Source organism: Dromiciops gliroides, chromosome 3 (assembly GCF_019393635.1).
Source record: "Dromiciops gliroides isolate mDroGli1 chromosome 3, mDroGli1.pri, whole genome shotgun sequence".
Classification (NCBI taxonomy): Eukaryota; Metazoa; Chordata; class Mammalia; order Microbiotheria; family Microbiotheriidae; genus Dromiciops; species Dromiciops gliroides.
In genome coordinates this window covers 339,166,331-339,189,089 of record NC_057863.1, presented here as the reverse complement: position 1 = coordinate 339,189,089, position 22,759 = coordinate 339,166,331, and the positions used below count along the sequence as shown (strand labels likewise).

The window sequence follows — 22,759 nt, the reverse complement described above, 5'->3', positions numbered from 1 at the left end:
AGGCCATGTAGCCGTGGCTTCCCAGAGGGTTGAGTTACCCTAGCTTACTACAGAGCAGGAAAGAAAAACCACCTGTGGGAACACAGGAACTAACTCTGGACAAGAGTAGTTCCTTTTGATGAAAAACAGGCCAGGCCCTGTTAGGTCAAGCCTAACATCCTGGGTCTTGTAGGGAAAACAGAGATGCAATGATGGAGAGGCATACCACGTAGGAGCAGAATAGCCCCCTGGTAGGAGTATGTCATTCCAAATGAACTCAGGAGGTCCCCAAAGGACTAGACTAAAGCAGGCAGGTCAAGGGCAACCTGGGACAGGACCACAGAGACTCACTTCCATGCTCGGTCTCCTGGTAGGCAGGGAGGAGGTTTTTGGTGCGGATCTGCTGCCTCCGAAGACGGATCTTCTGTTTCAGCTCCTGGATCTCCTTATCACTGTCGTCCTCTTCTTCTTCATCCAGGTGCTGGTTCATCATATTGCACTTCATTAGTTCAATGGCAGCAATCAGGGACTCTGAGATGCTAAAGTGGGCATTCTCCTAGGACAGGGAAGGTACCAAAGGAAGGTTACTTGGTGAAGAGACAGGTTACTTGTTTAAAGGTCTCATTGATTAAACCTCTGAAAACTGCTATCCCCAGACACTCACTACTTTGGCTCATCACACTGTAGAAGCTGCCAGAGGAAGAGCTGACCACCAGAAAACCTCTTTTCTAAGTTCTCTCTGCCCTCATTTCTGGGCAACTATGCTCCACCTCATGTGAAAGCAGTTCCTTCCCTCTGGTGCTCCAAAGCCCACCTCTTCCTGCACTACCTCCGGCAGAAACAAAAGTCACAGCAGGGGCCAAGGGCCCTTCCTCGTACCCTAGGGCCTGCCCAGCAGAGTCTTTCCTATAGACTTACACAAACAAGAGTGAATACTGTTTTCTATAACTTGTATCAAAGCACTTAGGTAGGGAGTCTGGAAAGAAGAGCATTTTTAAGGGATGAATCAAGTGACAAGATGACACACCCAACTCCTCACTGTCCAACCCTCTGGCAAAAGAACAGGGACAAACTATTCAGATTTGGGGAGACAAGCTCCCTGCAGTTGCCCAGAGATGAGCCTGAGCTAGCTTCTATTCTCCAAAGGTAAAAACCAGAGAGATTCATGTGAGGACCATGGTCTCCAAAGCCACCTCTTCTTCCTCTTCTTCTTCTTCTTCTTCTTCTTCTTCTCTTCTTCTTCTCTTCTTCTTTTTCAGTGAGGCAATTGGGGTTAAGTGACTTGCCCAGGGTCACACAGCTAGTAAGTGTTAAGTGTCTGAGGCTGGATTTGAACTCAGGTCCTCCTGACTCCAGGGCTCTATCCACTGCACCATCTAGCTGCCCCCGACACCTCTTCTTTATCCCCTGAGCCTCTTTACCTTCTCCAGGTCCGCACAGCTACCAAAATCCTGTTCAGACAGGTAACTGATGAGGGACTGTCCTTCTGAAGGCCTTCGGAACATGCCTTCCCCTGAGCATAGGTACTGATTACCATCTGGGAAAGAATAATGCAGATATGTGGTCAGTTTGGAATGGGGGCACAAAGCACTGGAGCCAGCTTGTCAAAGAATGAAGTATCTGGAACATTCAAGATGCTCCCAGCTTTCTCCCAGCAACAAGACTCTGTCTCCCCCGGGAGTGCCTCTAAACCTAAGGAAGTCCAGTTCACTGAAACTCTTGATAGGCAAGGCTGGTGAGGTCACTGGAGACCGCCAGAACTCAGGGGTGGCCCAGACGGAGCCTTTTCAGTTTGCTGCCTATACCACTGCCCCAAATTCCTTTGCTAATAATCAGAAAAGGATATGGTACTAGGCCTGCTACTGGGGGCTTCTAGACACAGTGGGTTCTCTCTCTAGTCACTTCACCAAGGCCTCCACAAGGGCATCTTCAAGGTCCCACTGACTCTGCAGGAGATCTCAGCCATCCCATCTAGACCATCAGATAGCAACAGAAGGGCCAACAGAGGGAGAGGAGGGAAGTGTTGAGGAGAAGCAAGAAAGGAAAGTAACAGAAAAGTGTGACTTATAGAACCAGAGTTAGGAATGGCGAAAGGCAAAGTTAGCCTGTACAATATGTACTTTCTACAAGAGCTGAGCGAGTCTAGAATGTGTGGGGATGGGGGGGGGGGGGAGTGTTCAGCACAAGAGTAGGGAGATGAAGAGAGAAAACATACAAAACACACCCTCACTTCTCCCCCAGCCCTGGCATTCTTGACACCCCGCACACTCACTCACCATACTCCATGTCCAGAGAGCTGGGAGGGATGACTTCACTATTTCGGCCAGAGGAGACAGGTGCTTTCAACTTTGAGCTATCATTTCTGGACTCTTCTGGATTATCAGCAAGCACACATGGGGAAAAAAGACAAAAGAAAGGGATGAACAGGGGAGAAATATCCCCTTTCAACTGTAGAATTTAAGCCTTTAAAGTGTGCTCCTCTCTACCTCTCTTGACAAAAATAGGGGAGACTGCATACTAACAGGGAACAGTCCAGGAAAGGAGAAATGAAGCCAAGTCAAGTGGTCTCCAACAGCAAGAAGAGAAGCTAGCAAGAGTGCATAATTATGTCGGTAATAAGCAAATCAAAGGAGGCTTATGAATAAGTTATCCCACTGTCTTTTTCTTCCTTACCCAATGTTTTTTGTTTCTAGGGGATTTCTTGCTAAGGGCCAAAATCATTCACAGGATCACTGTCTCACTGAGATGTCAGAAATGGGCATACCCAGATAGCCACTTGATTGCCTCAGTACACCCAGGAAGAAAAAAAAAACCTTTTTTTTTTAACCCAAAGGGGTAAAGGATTGCCAGAAAAACTATCTCAATTTATTTCACCTGTCTTCCAATAAGGACTACCCCACTCATAACATTCTCAATTTAGGGCAAATGCCTCTAGAAGTCATCTCTTTAATGCCAAAGAAAGGCAAACATATTCAAATTTCCTATCTCTGCTGAATGTTAGACTGCAAAGTCACAAGGAGGTCTGTACCGGGTCGCTCAATTGTATTTTATACATTTGGATTTGGACTGAAAATTTAACACACGCAAATTAAACCCATTCCCAGACTGGGTTCAAGAAATCAAGCAGTCACCTTAATGTCAATATCACCAAGCAGTCAAGGAAAAGGCAAGACAGCTATCACTGGAAAAGCCATGTTAAAGAGATTGGACTAGTGGTACCCAGCCTCATCAGAGTTGTGACAGAAGCCAGTTCCTTACTGTCTCAGCATAAAAGGGTTATGGGAAGCATAAAACTCGATGCAAGAAAGCAGGTTTTGGTATTCTGAGGTTGTCATGGACAGCTCTCCACCAAAAAGGAAAAGAGTGTGGGGCAGCTAGGTGGTGCAGTGGATAAAGCACCGGCCCTGGATTCAGGAGTACCTGAGTTCAAATCCAGCCTCAGACACTTGACACTAGCTGTGTGACCCTGGGCAAGTCACTTAACCTTCATTGCCCCGGAAAAAAAAAAAAAAAAGGAACAGAGTGGACCCTGAAGTTGTGAGGAATTGAGGGGATTAGGGCAGAAAGTGGTTCACTGTGGGAATTGAGTGAACCACACCGACTCCATCTTGTGACAAAATTCCGGAAATAGCTCAGTTCCCTTTTTATTCAATCATGGGTCCAGGCCAACTTCTGTCCTGTGAGAAAAGTTTATTCAATTGTGAAGATTGGAAGAAAACCTTATTTTATTGTCTGTACCTATCTCTAACAAGGCCAGGAATCTGGAGCACCTCTACCTGCTGCTTAGAGACCCTTAACCAGACCTAGGTTATGCTGATGAGAAACTCAAGAGTTTAAGATTGATGCAATGAGTTTTCTCACAAGTATAAATCTAAAGCCACCCATATGTTTTATCTGAAAACTGGCCCCACACTGATCAATCAATCATTGTTTCCATGTTCCTTTGAGTGAATACAGACACTTTGTGAAGTGGGACACCTCCTTTCCTGATTTCAGGGAATTGCATCTGTTCAGTCTCCTTCTCCCAAATTGGAAAATCCCTAAGTGTTTCTCCAATTAGAAATCAGATGACCTAATTTTGTATTCTGCTTAATTTTTTCTTTTAATTAACTGGTCCTATTTGATTGTTTCTAATGTATATTAAAAAATCTGTCTCCCCCTGGATTTGGGATCCAGTGCTAAAGCTAAGGAAGGCAACTGGTCCATATTTGTCAGGCAATTGGCATGTACGGTTTAATAAATCAATATGCTCAGAAGCTAGAACCTTTGTTTCCTGTCATTTTATCTTTCACCTGCCACAGCTGCCAGGAGAAAAGGAGGGTGTCCCAGACATGTACATAAGGGGCAAGTGATATCCAACTCTCCTCTCTTTAACAAAGCATGCCAACTTGTCCAGCTGTTCTACTTATGGCCCGCTATCTATCACATGGTCAGGTGGGGCCCTGGTGTACTATTTCAACTTTGAGCTCTCAAAGATCACATTGGTCAGGTTGTATGTGTCCCCGACCACCAGACATCAGAGTAAGGAGAGAATGGCAAGGCCAGTAGTGTGTGATAAAGACACGTTGCTGAGGTCAATACTAGATAACTAGCCATTGGTCTGGTGTGCCCAGGAAGTCATGGAACAGAACGCTCAGTGACCCAGAAATTACAGAATTTTCAGTTGGAAAGTATCAGCCTACAATGTAGTGGAAAAAGTCCCTCTCCAATTATCATTGGCAGATGGCAATTTTTACTATCTGGGCAATGGGGACCTCACTACTAGTAATCTATTCAGTAACTGAATAAACTGTTAGAATTAAGAGTTTCCTTTCTAAGTTGAGCTAAAACCTGCCTCCTTACAATTTCCAGCCTTCGTTTTGTCTTACAGACCAGCCCAGAACAAGGGGAATGCCTTCTGCAAATATATTAAAAACTCTAATGCTGAAGACAACTATCATATCTCCGCCTAGTCTCGTTCTTCCCGGGTTAGAGATACTACTTTTTTCCAGCCATCCTTTTTAAGGACATGGTTTCCAGAATCCTTTCCTTTGTTTTTGCCAGTACCCTGCCCCCTTTAGAATGTAGCATCTAAACTTGATGAGAAGCCACTGGACACAATTCTAATGTTTGTTCAACAACCACAGGAGAGACCACGTGAACAAGACTTATTTCACTGAGAAAACCCTGAGCAGTGGCTGAAATGGAAAAAAAAAAAAAACTCCACAGATTGGACAGTGGTGGAAAATGGATAAAAGGGCAAAAAGAAGTGGGGGTGGTAATGAGCGTGCAGCACCTGCTCTGGGGCCTAAGAAGGAAAACACAAACTGGTGTTAATTCAAGAGAAGCAGCATGGTTCAGTGTCAATCTGAGGAACTGTGCCACCCAACCCATCAGAAGGTCTCTGGATGATTTGCATCTCTCAATTTCAATGGGAAGAATCGTGTGGATAACTTTTGACTTCTCCTTCTAGAGGCTGCCAAGAGACTGAACCACTTCATTTCGGCAGAGATGCCATAAGGGTCAGTCAAGCCAATTTTAGTGTCAAGCTTCCCAGTTTCCTTGACTTTCCCCAAAACTCAGCTCCCATGAAAGCTTTTGCAAGCAGTCTTTCCTTACCCTCTGAGGCTGCCTATCTTGTACATACATAGTTGTTTGCATGGTGTCTGCCCACCATGAGTGTACTCTCTTTGAAGGCTGGGAGTATGGGTTTTGCCTTTCTGCATATCCCCAGTGCTTAGGCCCACTGCCTAAAATGTAGTAAATGCTCAATCAAGGCTTTAACAAAAGAGAAGAGCAAAGATGCTTCTAAACTAACTGTACTTGATTTAACACCAGAATGTGAAGGGAGGCTCTGAGTCAGGTGAGGAGAAGAAAGAACAGGACCAGTTCCCAAACCTGCAACAGGATCTTCTACTATAATGGTGATATTCCTGAGGCCTTCTGTAGGTGGAGAGAAAGGAAAGCAGAAAGAATACAGAAACAATAGTGAGACAGTGAGACAAACAGAGAGAGAGAGGAGAGACCGACCCTTTTACTTACCATATACCATCTTTCACCATCTATGAGGAATATCCTACCCCGTTAGTGAAACCCTCCCTGGCTCCATTTTCTAATACTGTTTCTGGAATTTTGTGCTTCCCTGTGACAGGATTCAGAATAAGGGGCAGAGAAAAGTATATATGGACACAGGCCAGTGAGCAAGAGCAGGGCAGGAACCGGGGACTAGCAGGAATTCTGAAACAGAGGATGCAGCCCAGCCACTCCTGGAGCTGTCAACAGGGACAAAGCAGGACAAAGCCTTTGTTTTCAGAGTTTTTCTTAGACATCTCCAGACAAGCCAAATCAACATGGTCAAAGGAATCACTATGAAGGTGGGCAGCTGAGGATGAAGCCCCCGTCTCCTGACCTCCAAGAAACAAACCTTTAGCATCTGTAGGAATATCACCAGAAACCAAAGATCGCCCCAGCTGTTGGGCAGGGCTCTTCTCCTGTCCTTTCTTTGCTAAATGGGGACCTTCCCCACCCAAGGCTGGGTTCAAGGACCAAAGGTCCATGGCAGCTTTGTGAGTTTCTGAGAATGCCACTGCAGTAGAAACCCTCTAGAGAGCTGCTACCATCCACACAGCCTGGGGAGGAAGATGACGGGGCAGATGGCAAACCCCATTTCTCTGAGGCCACGCAGCCTTGACATGAAGAAGGCAGAGAAAGTCAGTGCCACCCAAAGAGAACCAATGGTGGAGGAGCCAGCCCCCTTGGTTCCATTTCCTAGGTCACAAAGGTTTCCCCCACTCCTAACTCTCTACCCTCTATTCTCCAGCAACAAACCCCAATGTCTCATGGGACTGTTTTCAAAGCAGCTTTCTGTGCTAAACCAGCCTGAGCAAAGGAAATACTGAAAGGAGAAATTTAGTGAAACTGTTCTTAGAGTTCATGAAGGTAGTTTCTCTGATTTTAAGAGGTGGGGGACTTAACATCCTAGGGGAATCCCTTTAACTCTAACAACCATGAGCCCTAGTTTCTATTAGTGCTCGAGATCAAGGGAAGAGAAGCCACAAAAGACTTTTTAATCTGTTTAGAAACGAAGATGAAAGGAGAGAATAATAACTTTAAAGACCCACAGAATCAGGTAGGCCAGAAAAACTTCCCTTCCCCAGCAGCACATGGATTCATGAGACCATCAGCAATAGTGAGCTTCCTTTCATAATCTAGAGGTTCCAGGCTACAACCTATCCCTATGTCAATTCAACAAGACTGAGAGTTCTGAATTCACCATTCATTACCTTGGACTTTCCTAGAAGCTATGTTGGTGTCAGAATGTGAACGGGTATGGCTCTTCTTGGCTCCACCAGAAACCAGTGTCTGGCCCTCCGAAAAGCTGCACCTTCGAAGGACCCCGGGCACTTGGCTGGGCCCAACTCCCTCTTGCTCCCCTACAGAGGAAGCAGGAGAATTGCCCTTCTGGGAGCTGCTGGAAGAGAATAAGTTAGAACTGCTACTCTTGGTGTTGCTGCTGTTACTCTGACAGCTGGAAGCGCGGGCTCGACAGCCCAAGTTGCCAATGGCTAGATACTCAGGCCCATCATTGGCATCACTCTGGGGGTCATCCTGGCTGCTGGTCCAAGGTTCTTCACTGGGGCTGGTCAGGGCGCTAGAGCTCATGTCGTTTGGGGAGGGTGGTGAATCCCTTGCCGATGCCGAGACTTCAGGAGAAGGTAAGGAGCCCTGGAAGGATGGGTCCCCTGCCGGTGCAACAGGCTCTTTGCCTTCTTGAGGTTTCCGTAGAGGGGCAGAGAGGCAGAAGGAAGCAGGTCTTCTGTCTACAATACAAAGAAAAGGGACAGAGGGTAATTTGGTATCACATAGTAGTTTTAAAGAATGCTCATACAACCAAAGGAACTGGATAATTCATTTGTATTTATCTAAGATGTAGCATAGGCCCAACCTTGTGCTAGATATGTAAACCTAGAGAAGGTAGGTCACAGTAAACCTATGGAACTGGAAGAGACCAGAGAAGTCACCTAGTCCAACCCCTCATTTTATAGGGGAATTGGAAGCTCAGAATGGTGAAGTGATTTGCCCAATGCCACATACATAAGCGGCAGAACCAGAATTCACACTCAGATCCTGATTCTGAGTCCAGAGCTTTTTCCACCATACCATGGAAAAGCTCCATGGAATGAAAATCCTTCTTGGGTGTGTGGGCAATAAAGCCAGGAAAATTTTTAAAAAGATTTCTCTTTTCACTATTATTCTCTATCCTACTGTCCTGGGCTGCTCTGTAAGACTAAGTTCATACATAAAGTTTAAGAAGCTTTAAATACCCTAATCACAAGTTTCTCTCTCTCTCTCTCTCTCTCTCTCTCTCTCTCTCTCACACACACACACACACACACTCACACACACAGCATATTTTATTCCCAACAGAGTAGGGGTTGCATGGACACAATGGTCCGTCCCCCTGCCTCCTCACCTGTGATGGGGACAGGGGTAGACTGGTAAGGGCCAGAGAAGGAGCCAAAGTAACAGTGCTGGGCATACGTGGCAGAGGGAGTGCTGGATGAGCCAGGCAGTGCTGTGAGACTCTGACTTTTGGTCATCAGTAGCGGAGTCTCGTGCTTCCTGGCAAACTGAAAAGAAACAAGAGTTGAAGCCAAGGACAGGGCTCCTGAAGGAGGAGGACTGCAGGCACACCCAGCAGCTCCGGGGGCCCCTGGAGAAAGCTGGCTCCTGGCTTCGGGATTCGGTTGCAGCCTGAACTTGTCATCAAACACTGCAGCGCAACCTCTCCTCCAATAAGCAGTCTGAGGAACCTTAACCTCAGCTGCCACAATCTTTCTAACTGGTCAGTTCAGGTACATCTGACCAAGTAGGAAGGCCAAGAAACCCTGATAAACAAGAGCCAACCCAATGTTCTCAATACTTGAAGGGTAAAACCTATTGTGTGTAAGACTAGGGCAGACAACGGATTTCAGGGAACCAGTCCAGACCCTGAAACCTGCATCTTTCATTCTTACTAGGGATGCACTGTCCATTCCTCCTTTAGTAGTGCCTCTTCCCTGGGGAGGGGCCTATTTGGAAGGGAAGTCTTGGCAGCAGTCTAATGCTTCTTTTTAAATGGAAATCAACCCTTCAAAATAGAAAGCAGGCCCCAAACCAATCCCATCTCCAGTTTCTTCACCCCTAGGGCCCACCTGATGACATTTCTACTTTGCAAAAACAGAGTGGGAAGAGGGGAGTGGGATTTTCCTCTTCTGCCTGCAGTTCCTGAACCCCTAAACTAAAGCAGGCCGCAACAGGACGAGGCATCTTAACACCTCCATGGCTGCTTTACCATGGATGCGTCAATCTGAGCCAGGAGCCGGGGGTTGTTCTGCTCCACGGCCTCCAGGCACTGCAGCATGGCTGTGACATGAGCACTGCTCAGCAGGAAAGCAGCATCTACAAAGAGAAAGGAGACCAGGAAGAGCTTCAGGAGCAATCAGTGGCTTTCCCATTGCCTTCTGAGCAGCAACTGGATGGAGGAGGGAGTAGGGCAGGGAACCACTCTCTAGCTAGGAAGAGACTAGGGAGTATGGGCCTTGAAGCAACAAAGTCAATTTGTGAAGAAAGTCAATCAGGAACAGATGCATAAAAGGCTGGTAATCAGAGGTCTCAGTGTGAGTGAGTGAGTGAGTGAGTGAGTGAGTGAGTGAGTGAGTGAGTGAGTGAGTGAGTGAGTGAGTGTGTGTGTGTGTGTGTGTGTGTGTGTGTGTGTAACCGCAAGGGTAAACACTGGCCCTATTATATAAGATGAAGGTGGGGGGGGGACCCTGGAAAGGAAAAGAGGGAGAGCTGACAACACTGCTATCTGACACTGAGATAGGGGAACCACTGTCTTGGAAATTATGAAGAGTGTTTTGTGAGGCAGTGTGAGGACAGGGAAGGAAAGGCTCAGGGTTCACCCGGCACACAGGCCTCCACCTACCTGTGTAGAACTTCCTGATGTACTGTCTGTCTCCAAGCAAGGGCCGAAGCTGAGCAGAGAGGCAGTGAAACTGAAGGCTGTGCTGCAGCCACAGCTCTGCAATGGCCTGGTCCCTCACGCCATCTGGGCTCGACTGGCCATTCTCATACAAGCTGATGAACTGGGAAAGACAGCAATCGCATGTGTGTGTCAGGACTGAAAGCCTCCTCTATCATCATGACAAGTTCAAGGGCTGCCAGAGCTTTCAGAACTGAACTGAGGGAGAATAGGCATACCCACCCCCTAAAGTCCCTGGGTCAAGGAACTGGGGAGGAGTGAAGAGGGCCTCTAAGGGTCCTCCAGCTCTACCATTTATGTTTGCAACTTCAATGGCACAGAGATCTCCTAATGAGGATCCCCTACCAGTAGAGAGTTATCACCTGCTCTGCAATTCCTAGTCTCGGAGAGCTGCCAGAGAGCACTTGGCGGTTAAGTGACTTGTCCAGAACTGCACAGTCAGAAGGTATCAGATCTAAGACATGAACCCAGGCCTTTGTGATTCTGAAATCAGCTCGCTCTCCACTACAGTGCCTCTCTTCTTGTACCTAACAAGTACTTAATAAAACGTCTGTTGATTTACACGGACTGACTTGCCAATGTCATGGATCTGGAAGTGACAACCAACAACAAAACCCAAAGAAACCTCAAGAGGCTGGAAGAATGGGGTGAATTTATGGCTTTGGAGGGTGGGGCAGGGAGGAACACCTCAGACAACTGGCACATTACAGTGGGCAGAAAGTACCAGGGAAGGAAGAAACAATGAGGACCAGATAAACAGTTCCAGAAGAGGGAAAAGCTCATGATGAACCTACATGGTTCAGCGACATTCTCCCCTCCTGTCTTACCCCTAAGGAAAGTCTAAGTGAGTGGACTAACTCACGTGGTCAGCCATGCTAGAGAGCCCCTGCAAAGAAAGGGCTCCCCAGCAGGATGTTTCAGAAATGCCAGAGGAAAACAAATCAAGGAATTCTGGACAAGAGCAGCAGGTCAGAGCAAGTAGACACTGGCTTCTCCTCTCTGAGAGGACCATGGCCACATCTAAACTTCAGTCCAAGGAAAATCTTTTCACCTTCTCTGCCATTATGCTGCTACCACAATCAGCAGCCTCTGCTCCGAAACAGGTAGGAGAATAAGAGCAACAGCACAGTCACAGCCAAACCTGTCAGTCACTTGGTGCCCGGCAAAGGGAGTCTTTGGAAACTGGCTATTTCCTCCCTTACTGGTGCTCCCAAAGTGTGCTCTGAAGCCTTTTCCCGTCCCTTCCTAACCGATGTTGTTTCAGAGACAACCTGCTGCCAGCTGCCCTGGAGTCTGCAACCCCTCACTGTCCTCAGTGTACACACTCCATTCTAACAAGTCAGAGGGATTTCTTAGGTCACAGGATCATAACTTTCAAGATGAAAAGGAATCTTAGGGGTCACTTAAGAGAAAGGGCAACTTTCCCTCCTTTGCCACAGCTGTCTGTAACTCTCCATCAATGACTGAGCTTCAATGGCTCATAGAGCTATGAGGGAACCTGGAGGTCACATATGCCGAACCTGTCACTTCTACTGCTCAAAATAAAAGACACTCTCCATCCCTCCACCCCAGCCCAATTCTTCTCTAGGAAATAGGTACCGTCTTACCCTATTTAGTTAATAAGAACTCTGCCCCCAGTACACCTCCTCCATACACATACGTGCTCGCTCCCCTGCTTAGGCCAAAGAAGTAGCAAGCACTTGAATGATAATATTTTACCCCCAGCGTGCCCAAACATCTCCCTCAAATCCACGTCTTACCTTCTCCACATGAAGGGCCGAATGAGGGCTGAGCCACCGAATGTCCTTCACAAACTGCCAGTAATCATTCTGTTGGCAGCATACCTGTCCAGGGAACACAAACAGTGAGATACCAGCTTGGCTCCATGTCAGCTGCAGGGTTGCTGTACCAGGAGACAACAAGAGGTCTCACCTTCACTCGTACCCCCAAGGACACCTGCTATTAAATCTTAGGTGCACATGCACGGCTGGTCATGGGCAGACCAGAAAGCCAGAGAGAGCTTCAGTTGGTCCTGACTGCAGACCCAAGCCACCAAGGGCCCAGCCGGGTTTTTTCCTCATCACCTTGGCTCTGGAAGGATTAGCAGTCCAAGATCTAACAGTCTTAGGAGGGGAAAGGCCTCAGACTATGTTAACCCTGGTCTCTTTTGCCCACTTGGCAGGATGCAGCAAAGCAGCAGAGAATCACATCCGAGCACAGTCTGGTTCTGGCACTCGTCCCAGGCCAGAAGCAGCACCGGCAGAAGCCCACCCTGGGAATTTGTTTCCTTCCCTTCAGTGCCACCAGATGCCCTTGGGCAAATAACTTGGCTCCTCTGTACTCTGACTTCTTCTTTGAAGGAAGAAGAAAAATTTTGATTAGGAAATCCTGTTCATTCTATCTTGACTAATAACTTCTGGTACCCCTGCCCTAGGATACTTCCCCACCATCCTTGTGACTGAGGAGGGTTTCTTTCTTTGGAAAAGGGGAAAGGAAAAGAAGGCCCCAGGAGTGACTCTGAGGCCCATAGCTTTCCTTATGCTCTTAGGGCTCCACTGGAGAACACAATGGAAATCCAAGTAGGATGGGTCACAGTTTCCCTTCCTTCTCCATGCTAAAAGCCTGATGCCCACAAAGGTTTTCTGATGATACAGCAATCTGAAGAAGTTTGAAAGTCTTAATCTTTAGTGAGGAAATAAAAAGGGGAAACAAAACTCTTGACAGAGAACTTGCAAAGGAATATGGAGCAGCAATGAGTTTGGCCTTCATTTTCTAGAAATTTCTTTTCTTTGACTGTATTTACTATGTTTTGTGTCTGGAGATGAAGGGTGAGATAGTTTTGCTCAGTTTACAGTTAGTGCTAATTTTAGGGAGTTTTCTTTTTTAATATGATACATATATTTTTCAACATGTAGACAAAGTGACTTCAAATATATAATTTTTTAATTATTATTTTTAAGATTTTTTGGTAACAAACATTTTTATTTATGGTTTTGGGTTCCAATTTCCATCCCTCTTTCCCTCCCTCCCCTCCCTCCTCCCTGAGGCGGGAAACAATCAGATATGGGCTATCAAAGATATTATTAACAACAGTAAAAAGTAATGTTAATATTTTGTATTCGTCACATCATTTTCACTGGCTATTTTCATACATAGTACTTTACTAATAAACATTAAGCCCATGGCATATCTCCTCCCTGTGTTTAAAATGGTGAAATATGAGGTAGAGAGGAGAAGGGGTCTTCTTTGGGCTATCCACTGCAGTTGTGCCTCTCACTCACAGTGGTGCCACTCACAGACTTGCTGGGTATTCCAATTATTTCCCTGGGAAACACCCATGTTGCTTTTATTAGGCTGGACTGACAGTGAGCCCGTAGTTACTTGGCTTCTGGGCTCATGAGATCTTGCTTGGTCTCACTATTCATTAGTCACTATGACAGCAGGATGAATAAATCCTTTCACCGGGACATCTTAAGACTACACTTTCCTAGCTTCTTAGATTTTTATTCTACTGAGCCCAGACACACCTAATCCACGTGTTCATCCCATTCTGCCACAGAGCCTCCTCTGTAGCAATTTCTTGAATCTTATATGTCCTGCTTCCAAACAACATGACAAATATTATTATTTGCACCATAACCTCAAGAATCATGGGAATTTGGGGCAGCTAGATGGTGCAGTGGATAGAGCACTGCCCTTGGAGTCAGGTGTACCTGAGTTCAAATCCAGCCTCAGACACTTAACACACTTACTAGCTGTGTGACCCTGGGCAAGTCACTTAACCACAATTGCCTCACTTAAAAAAAAAAAAAAAGAATCATGGGAATTTAAGATAAGGATCAAACATACTAAATCCAAACCCTCTTATTTTACACATAAGGAAACTGTAACTCAGAGAGATCATCAGATTTGCCAATGGTCATGCAAGTAATAAATGACAGTCAAAAATCAAACCTAAAACTTCATTCTCCAGAACTAGTGTTTCTTCCACCTGACCAAATCAGACATGCAATTTCCATGGAAATGGTCTTTATTCTTTTTGCTCTCCACCCAATGATGTCCCTGGAATCTTTGTTAATGATGTCATGAATAGTCTTTAAATTCCCAGAGATAATGTGTCTACATGTGTATACCAGATTTATTTATTTTTAAATAATTTATAAATCAGAGCAAGTCATTAAAAAACACCCAAAATAAATAAATTTGGAAAAATAAAATGTCTTTATAATGTGAATCATCCTCTGATCTTGGTGCTATGTGAAATCCAGATTTCATTAAAAATAATTTCTCAATGTAAGTTTTCTATATAAGTGCTATGTGCAGAAATCCTGGCTTTTTGAAAATGATAAAGTATTTGTATCTTTGGCAAGAGTGGAAAGGCAAAAATTACCGAGTAACTGATATAAGACTTATTTTTTTTCTAGCTTCAAATAAGCCTGAAACAGAAGAGACAAAATCCTTTATTAACCCAGTGTCTCCCCACAGTTGATTATCTCCAATTTATCTCATCTATAGCTTGTTGCACAGAGTTGCTGGCACTTTTTCTCCCTCATTAGACTGTGAGCTCTTTGAAGAGAGGCCTATTTCTCAGCTGTCTTTGTGCCTCCAGCATTTTAACACAGTGCCTGATATATACTGGGTGCCAGTGGGGTAATATTTACTGACTGATAAACATAAAGGCAACTCAATAACTTTCTGGTCTCAGGACCTCTTTATATTTTAAAAAAATTATTGAGGACCTTGAAGAGATTTTGTTGCTATCTACTGATCTATAGGAAGGCTATGTGGTTCAGTGGATATAGCACTGGGCTTGAGTTCAAATCGGCCTCAGACCCTAGGCAGGTCACTTAGTCCTGTTTGCCTCAGTTTCCTCATCTGTAAAATGAGTTGGAGAAGAAAATGGCAAACCACTCCAGATTTATTGCTATATCTATTGATACCATATCAGAAATTAAAATAAATAAAAATAACATATTTTCATGAAAAGTAAGAGTATTTTCCAAAAAATTGGTGTGAAGAATGACATTCTTTTACATATTTTTGCAGCTTTCTTTAATGTCTGGCAAGCTAAAGAAGACAGAAGAGAGTTAGAGTTCCATATCTTCTGCATTCAATCTATTGGAATATATTTTTTAGTTGCAGAAGAAAATCTACCCTCACACACAGATATGCAGATGGAAAAGGAGGAATATTTTAATAGGTAAATAAGGGCCTAGTATTAATATGGAAATAGCTTTGAGCTCATTGACCCTTTGAAAGGGTCCCCAGAGAGCACATTTTGAAAACTGCTGCCTTAGTTTAAACTTTATTATTAAAACCCTATGACAATCTGCTGATGAATTATAGTTTTTAGACCTCTTCTTTCCAAAGGCATCTTACTATATATACTGTTCTCATTGTAAATCAACTATCAACTTCTATATCCTATTCTGAGAATAATGCTTTTTTTTTTTTACAGGGCAATAAGGGTTAAATGACTTGCCCAGGGTCACGCAGTTAGGAAGTGTCAAGTGTTTGAGGCTGGGTTTGAACTCAGGTCCTCCTGAATCCAGGGCCAGTGCTTTATCCACTGGGCCACCTAGCTGCCCTCAAATAATGCTTTTAAAATGGGGCTTTAAATTCAGGGGGAAGGGGCACTGGATATCATATCACTACTTGGAAGAGAAAGGAAAACGGAGGAGAAACCAGAGGAGGGTAACACCTACTTCAAAGATCTAACAAGTATTCACTGGGAAAATCTGGGCCAGACTTTTTGGTACTATACTACTGACTCTCAATAGTGGAACACAGATTCTGAAATCAAAAGACCTGGATCCATTAAATTCCAATTCTGGTTCTACCACTCACTGTGTGACCTTGGACAAGTCACTTAATCTCTTTGGGCCTCAGTTTCCTGACCTGCAAACTGAACACATCAGCCTATCTCATCTCGGAGGTCTCTGTAGCTGTGCTGTGTGGTCTAGTGTCCTCTGTTCATAAGGAGGATCCAATTGTGAATCAAAAGGCAGCATGGCATACCCTAAGAATCCATGATAATGACAACAACCACTTTTTAATGTTTCTCATGAGGTATTATAGAGAGAGAGCTTATAGCACCTGAGGAAGCTGCCTAGTTCAAGAATACCAACCAGAGAAAGGAACTAAATCTTGAAAACTCTTCTCTCCCTTGCCCCTATTTGCCTATCTGTGAAGTTAGGAGATAAATATTATGTTTTCATGTGGTGGTGGTGGTGAGAAGTTAACAAATCTAGCACTTAGGCTAAGTGTAGTAATATGTACTAAAGGGGACACACAAAGCACCTCAATTCTTTGCTCTCTACCCCTAAATATTTTATTTATCAACTGATCCTGTTCTCTGATACTCAACCAGTAGAAATCTAGCTATCTGTTTTCAAAGTTCTGATACCAATTAAAATACAAATGACCCTAGAAATTAAGAGGCCTAAATACAAACTATTTCATCAGATCTTTTAAAAAATGATAGTTAAGAACAAGTTTTTGGGCAGCTAGGTGGCGTAGTGGATAAAGCCCCAGCCATAAATTCAGGAGGACCTGAGTTCAAATCTGGCCTCAGACACTTGACACTTCCTAGCTGTGTGACCCTGGGCAAGTCACTTAATCCCCACTGCCCCGCAAAAAGAAAAAAAGAACAAGTTTTAATGGAGAACAGTGAAGGCCTTGTTGAGCCTCTCTAGGTGCAATATAAAGCCATTAATTTATAGAGTGAAGTTAAGAGGTTGGTAGACAGAGAAAGAAGAATCTGAAGAAATGGGAGGACAACAAAGACAACTTTCACTTTCTTAGGAGGGTATAGTGGGATATTTGTGTAGGGTGAATATGGTGTGCTCAAATCTGGATCTGTGATTTCCCTGGTATAGGGATTTCCCAGAGAGGAAAGTGAGGAAGCTTGCTCTCTATCAATGCAAATTTACACCTGCTCTACAACTTAAAAGTCTTGCAGAGTTGCCTGGCCACTGAGAGATGCAGAGATATGAACATAGGTGTTCCTGACAAGTCTCTATCCATTTCATCTTGGGGTCTTTCACTTCACAAATTTTCCCCAAGACTGGTCCCCCTGAGAAACATCATGTAATAAGGCTTATTGCCAAGAATGGTAGAGAAGCCACTACATATTATCTAACTTCAAAATTTGAAGCATGAATAAAAGAAAACGAACCCAATGACAACTTATCCTTGGGGGGAAAAAGTGGAATTTAAAACTCTTCTCCAAGTATCAATCAAAAATTGATAAAATGATAAAAGTTCCTTGGAAAGTTAAAATGTGTCAAAAGTCCCAATAACATCTCTAAGAACTCTCCTAACTTGTACTCCTGAGCAACTGGTTGACATCAAGAGCTAAGAATGTTAATTCTTCCCTCTCACCATATCCTTCTGCTTTCAAAATGCACTTTCAGTCTGTATTCTGGTTGCCTTGGCAAGGGAAATGTCAATAGTTCACCCAGCTAATTTTTCCCTTTACTAACTTGGAAAGAATGTAGGTATCTCAATTTGGGGAAGAAACTCAAGATTCTAATTCACTAAGGGTCAAGGAAAGAATCTAGAATTCTGAGATGAGAAGGTAGTCTCAATAACATTTATATCAGTTCATCATTCAGTTCAATATTGGTTCCAGGGCAAAAAAGGGGAAATTTCCCCAAACTGTATAAAACCATAGGCTAAGAATAATCAGGACTCTGTCCAAGTCAAGGGCCAATGCTACCATATTTTTGTCTTGTACTTTCATTGTCTCAATCTCATTGCTGTCTTTTTTTTGTTTGCTTGTTTTTGTTTTTTCAGGGCAATGAGAGTTAAATAACTTGCCCAGGGTCACATAGCTAGTAAGTGTTAAGTGTCTGGGGTTGGATCTGAACTCAGGTCCTCCTGAGTTTATCCAGTGTGTCACCTAGCTGCCCTCACTGCTGTCTTCTTAAGCAAAAAAACTCCATAGTTTTGAACAGAAGGACCTCCTGAACATAATTAACTAACTTCCTGGTATCTAGATTCACTGACCTACCTGGCCATTTTCTCCCTATATACTACCCCAAATCACCAGTAATGTAATTCCTTCCCTTCTTCCCAATGAGTGTCTCTATGTAGCTGATAAACAAGAAGTCTCAGTGTACCTGATCATGGATGAGCCCATGATAAAGGATGCCCTTCATGTCTCTGCAAAGTCGCTCCAAGCCTCCATATTTGGACCAGACATTGGGATTGTTGGCTGACACCAAACCCTCCACAGTAGTCTTCAAATTACTCAGTAACTTCCAGTGTTCCCTCCTGAAATGACATCAAACATGCTATAAGTAAGCTTCATTCTAGCAAATGTTGATCACTTCAAGTCCAGCAACAGACCAGAGCACTGCATCCTGCCCCACATCCTGTTACTAGCTTTGCCATTAACTTGTTAAGGCCACACTCTAACCAGGTTTGTATCAAACCCTAGGATGATTATAAATAATGATGATGATAACAGTAAATGCCATGTATCTGAATAGGGCTTCAAGCTTCATTAAAAGCATTCACATCAATTACTTAATTTGATCCTGACAACAACCTAACAAGGTAGGTGATTCAAAAAATGAACATTTAGCATGCTTCAGTCTGTGTTCAGTCAACATGAGTTCTTTTTCTGGAGATGGATAGAATGCTTCATCGTTAGTCCTTTGGGATTGTCTTAGATGACTGTAGTGCTGAGAATGGCTGTCATTCACAATTTTTCATCAAACAGTATTGCTGTCACTGTGCACAGAGGTTCTCCTGGTTCTGCTCACTTCACTATACATCAGTTCATAGAAGTCTTTCCAGGTCTTCCTGAAATTGTCCTGTTTGTCATTGCTTATAGCACAATAATATTCTCATACTTCATATCCAATCAGTTGCCAAATCTTCATGTTTCTACCACTACACTATCTCTTATACCCAAACCCTTTGCTCTACTCAGCTATGACCTCAGTTCAGATCCTCATCCTTTTTTCACTTAGACTATTGCACTGGTCTCCTAATTGGTATTCCCACCCCAAACCATCCTTCATGTAGTTGCCAAAGTGATTCTCCTTAAGCACAGATCTGACTGTGTTACTCCTCTATTCAATTAGTTCCTCTAGCTCTCTACTGCCTCTAGCATAAAATATAAACTCTTCTAATTAGCTTTTAAAACTCTTCAAAACTCGGTCCCAACCTCTATTTCCAGATTTATATATTACTGGTCTTCCTCTAACAGATAGTCCAACCAAATCAAACTTTTCCGTTTCTTAATCATTGTCTCCCATCTTCTATCTTTGGACATTTACCTGGTATATACCCCCTCCTCATCTCTTCCTCACAGAACCCCTAACTTCCCTCAAGAGGCATGTCAAGCACCAGCTCCTCCACTTGCTAGTAGCCTCTTGAAGACTTCATATTTCTTCTGCATATATTGTTTCTGTATATACATGTTGCCTCTCCTGATAGAATGTAAAATCTGTGATATCAGGGAGTGGTTTTTGTGTGACTACTCCCAGTGAAGCAGCTTTCTCTGCCCATGCAGGGTAGCAACAGTTTTGTAACTTAGTCTTCAAGAGTTACTGGGGGGGGGTATGCACTCACAGCTAGGTGGCGCAGTGGATAGAGCACTGGCCCTGGATTCAGGAGGGCCTGAGTTCAAATCCAACATCAGACACTTGACACTTACTAGCTGTGTGACCCTGGGCAAGTCACATAACCCCAATTGCCTCACCGGAAAAAAAAAAGTTACCAGGGGCTTTTTGAAAGTTTAAATGACTTGCTTAGAGTCACAAAAACATAACATGTTAGAGGTGGGACCTGAAGATGGGCCAGAACTTGAACTCAGGTCATCCTGACTCTCAGGCAGGCTTCCATCCATTCTTCCAACTTTCCTTTATCTCAAAGGTTCTAACCTTTCTTTTTTATGATGTCGTCTGGTGAAAATTATGGACCTTCTCTCAAAATAATGTCTTAAAATGTATAAAATATACAGGAGTACAAAAGAAGTCAATTATATTTAAATGCAGTTAAAACAACCAAGTCCACAGACCTCAGGTTAAGAATCCCTGCTCCAGCCAATAACAGGTTATGACTGTAAAATGATGAGTAAAATGATGAGTAAAATGTTAGGCTCCAACTGTATATAACAAGGGGGTGCAACCTTCACATCTACTTCATCACCATAACTCTCCGCAAAGCCCTGGAGAGCTAGTTCTGGGCAAGATGCACCACAGCCATGTGTGTTTTCAAGACTAGAGTTAGCGTAAACAGTTTCCCCAAGAAGACCACTACAATTTGAACACCTGGCATTTCTCAGCACAATCTCCAAACCAAGCAAAACTCAAAATTCAATGCAATTAATAACAAAGATAAGAAATGGGTTACTTGAAGCAAGGAAAAATAGCAAAGGTAGGTAAAGAAAGTCCCAGAACTTGAAAATAAAGCACACCTATATTTAAAGCAGTTCCTTTTATAGCAGCAAAGAACTAGAAATTAACAGGGTACCCATCAATTAGACAATGGATGAATCGATTATAATTTATGAATATACTGGATTATTATCCTATAAGAAATGAAAAGGATGATTTTTGAGGAATCTCAAAAGACATGTATGAAATGATACAGAGTAAAGTGAGCAGAACCAGAATAATTTATAGAAAAGTAATATTATAAGAGAAAAACAACTTCAAAGGAATTATTTCAAAGCAATAACCAACCAGATTCCAGAGGATCTGCCAGGATCTCCTTCCTGACAAAGACAATAGAGTCAAGATGTAGAATGGGACATATTTTTAGAGATGATCAATGTGAGTATTTTTTTGTCTATCATTTAAAAGGGGAAAAAAATGGTACATAGGGGTCTTCTTGCCCTAAATTGGTTTCCTTTCAATTTTTGGGTATAAAGTAGCACTAGCCCTAAACACTGGGGCCCCTTAGATCCAGCCTCCAGTTCCTGGTACCTACATGTGTCTAATGATTTTCCTTCAGAATCTGGAACCAGCTGAGATTTGGGTAGCCTGGTAAAGCTAAGTACATGTATCTTCAGTGCGTGTGTGATCCTCCAGTGGTTTGTATACTGTTATAAATTTAAGGACTATGAGGCTATGTTTCTGTTCTTTATGATCTTCAAACAGATTAACTCATGGACATTCTTATAAAATTTATTTCAGGAAAGAGCCATTTGATGCCCTCTGACAATAAAAGAGAAATTTGGATCATTTCTTGCACAAAGGTGGTACTCCATAAATGCCAACTGAATTCACTAAGCCACATGAAGTAACTCAAGAACCTATGCCTTCTTAAACGTTTGTCTAGCTTTTGTCTAAAAGTCACATATCAAACATACACACACACACACACACACACACACACACACTCTATAGAACACTTATAAAACAAAACTGCTTTACAGTAAAATACTCTCCACCTTGTTCATAAATTGTTTCATGACATATTGACTCTGAGAAATAAGTGTAGGTCCACAGGTTGGTGCTGAGCCACCATTCCAGCAAGAAGAAATTGTGCATAAGAGTTAAGCTGCAACATGCAGAAGATGAAATTTGAAATAGTGGAAAGAAAAAAAGAAAAAAAAAAAACCTTTCCAAACAGTACGTTTCCCAATAAAAGGAAAGTAGAAATGTGAGATCCTCAAAATGAAGAGCATAATCCCTTTAGAAAACAAAGGCAGTTGGGGCAGCTAAATGGCTTAGTGAATAAAGCACTGGCCCTGGATTCAGGAGGACCTGAGTTCAAATCCGACCTCACTTGACACTTACTAGCTGTGTGACCCTAGCCAAGTCACTTAACCCCTACTGCCTGGCCAAAAAAAAGAAAAAAAAGAAAAGAGAAAGGAAAGACAGATGAGGAGAGGAAACATCTGAGACAAAGGAAGAATGAATAAATCTGTTTTGGTTTTTTTGGAAATATTTAAGTACTTTGATCAGCACAATGATCAACCATGCTTGAGAAGACCAATTACAGAATGCTGCCCAATTCTTGACAGTTTTGGATATGTCCAAAATGGGAATTGGTTATACTTATTTGTTAGAAGGATTTTGTTCTTTTTTTTTTCCTAGTTAAGGCAGGCACGAAGAGGGAGAAAATGCTTGACAATTGAAAAAATAAAAGAGAATTCTAAAAACAGCAAACATCACTGAGGATACGAGGGTAAGTATGCTACTAAATGAGTAGACCAATCAGAAATCAAGAGTCAAGCACAGGGGGCAGCTAGGGAGTGCAGTGGATAAAGCACCAGCCCTGGATTCAGGAGGACCTGAGTTCAAATCCGACCTCAGATACTTGACACTTACTAGCTGTGTGAACTTGGGCAAGTCACTTAACCCCCATTGCCCCACAAAAAAACACAACAAAACAGTCAAGCATAGCAAATGAACAGTCCGAGCACTGCACTGGTAGCTATGAAATATTAAAGAACTAGGGGCAGCTAGGTGGTGCAGTGGATAGAGCACTGGTCCTGGAGTCAGGAGAACCTGAGTTCAAATCCAGCCTCAGACACTTGACACTTACTAGCTGTGTGACCTTGGGCAAGTCACTTAACCTCAACTGCCTCACCAAAAAAAAACAAAAAAAGAAATATTAAAGAACTAGAGAAGAGCCTTTGGCATGTTGGAAAAATCCTCCATGGAGCATTTTATTTTGCAAGATATAGACAAGACAAGTAATATGGTGTGAGTGGGTTGCGAACTATGCTGACAGAAAGATTTCCACCATGAGATCTTGGATCCATTGAAGTATAGAAAAAAAGGTAGAGAAGAGGGATCAGTAACCTGCCCA

General features: G+C 43.4%; 1 protein-coding gene across 6 annotated transcripts in view; it reads right to left on the bottom strand.

Moving 5' to 3' along the window:
• RUBCN (rubicon autophagy regulator) overlaps positions 1-22,759 on the bottom strand; it is a 74,136-nt gene that overhangs the window by 14,449 nt on the left and 36,928 nt on the right. For 5 of the 6 annotated variants that reach the window (XM_043996370.1, XM_043996371.1, XM_043996366.1 and 2 more), the window contains 10 exons: positions 18,106-18,259; positions 11,743-11,826; positions 9,926-10,085; positions 9,293-9,399; positions 8,432-8,588; positions 7,242-7,778; positions 5,857-5,901; positions 2,256-2,351; positions 1,401-1,516; positions 331-535 (listed from right to left, as the gene is read on the bottom strand). In XM_043996370.1, coding sequence (XP_043852305.1) covers positions 331-535; positions 1,401-1,516; positions 2,256-2,351; positions 5,857-5,901; positions 7,242-7,778; positions 8,432-8,588; positions 9,293-9,399; positions 9,926-10,085; positions 11,743-11,826; positions 18,106-18,144 — 1,546 coding nt within the window. In that variant the 5' untranslated portion in view covers positions 18,145-18,259. The remainder of the gene's footprint in view (positions 1-330; positions 536-1,400; positions 1,517-2,255; positions 2,352-5,856; positions 5,902-7,241; positions 7,779-8,431; positions 8,589-9,292; positions 9,400-9,925; positions 10,086-11,742; positions 11,827-18,105; positions 18,260-22,759) is intronic. The other variant, XM_043996367.1, reaches the window with a different exon arrangement.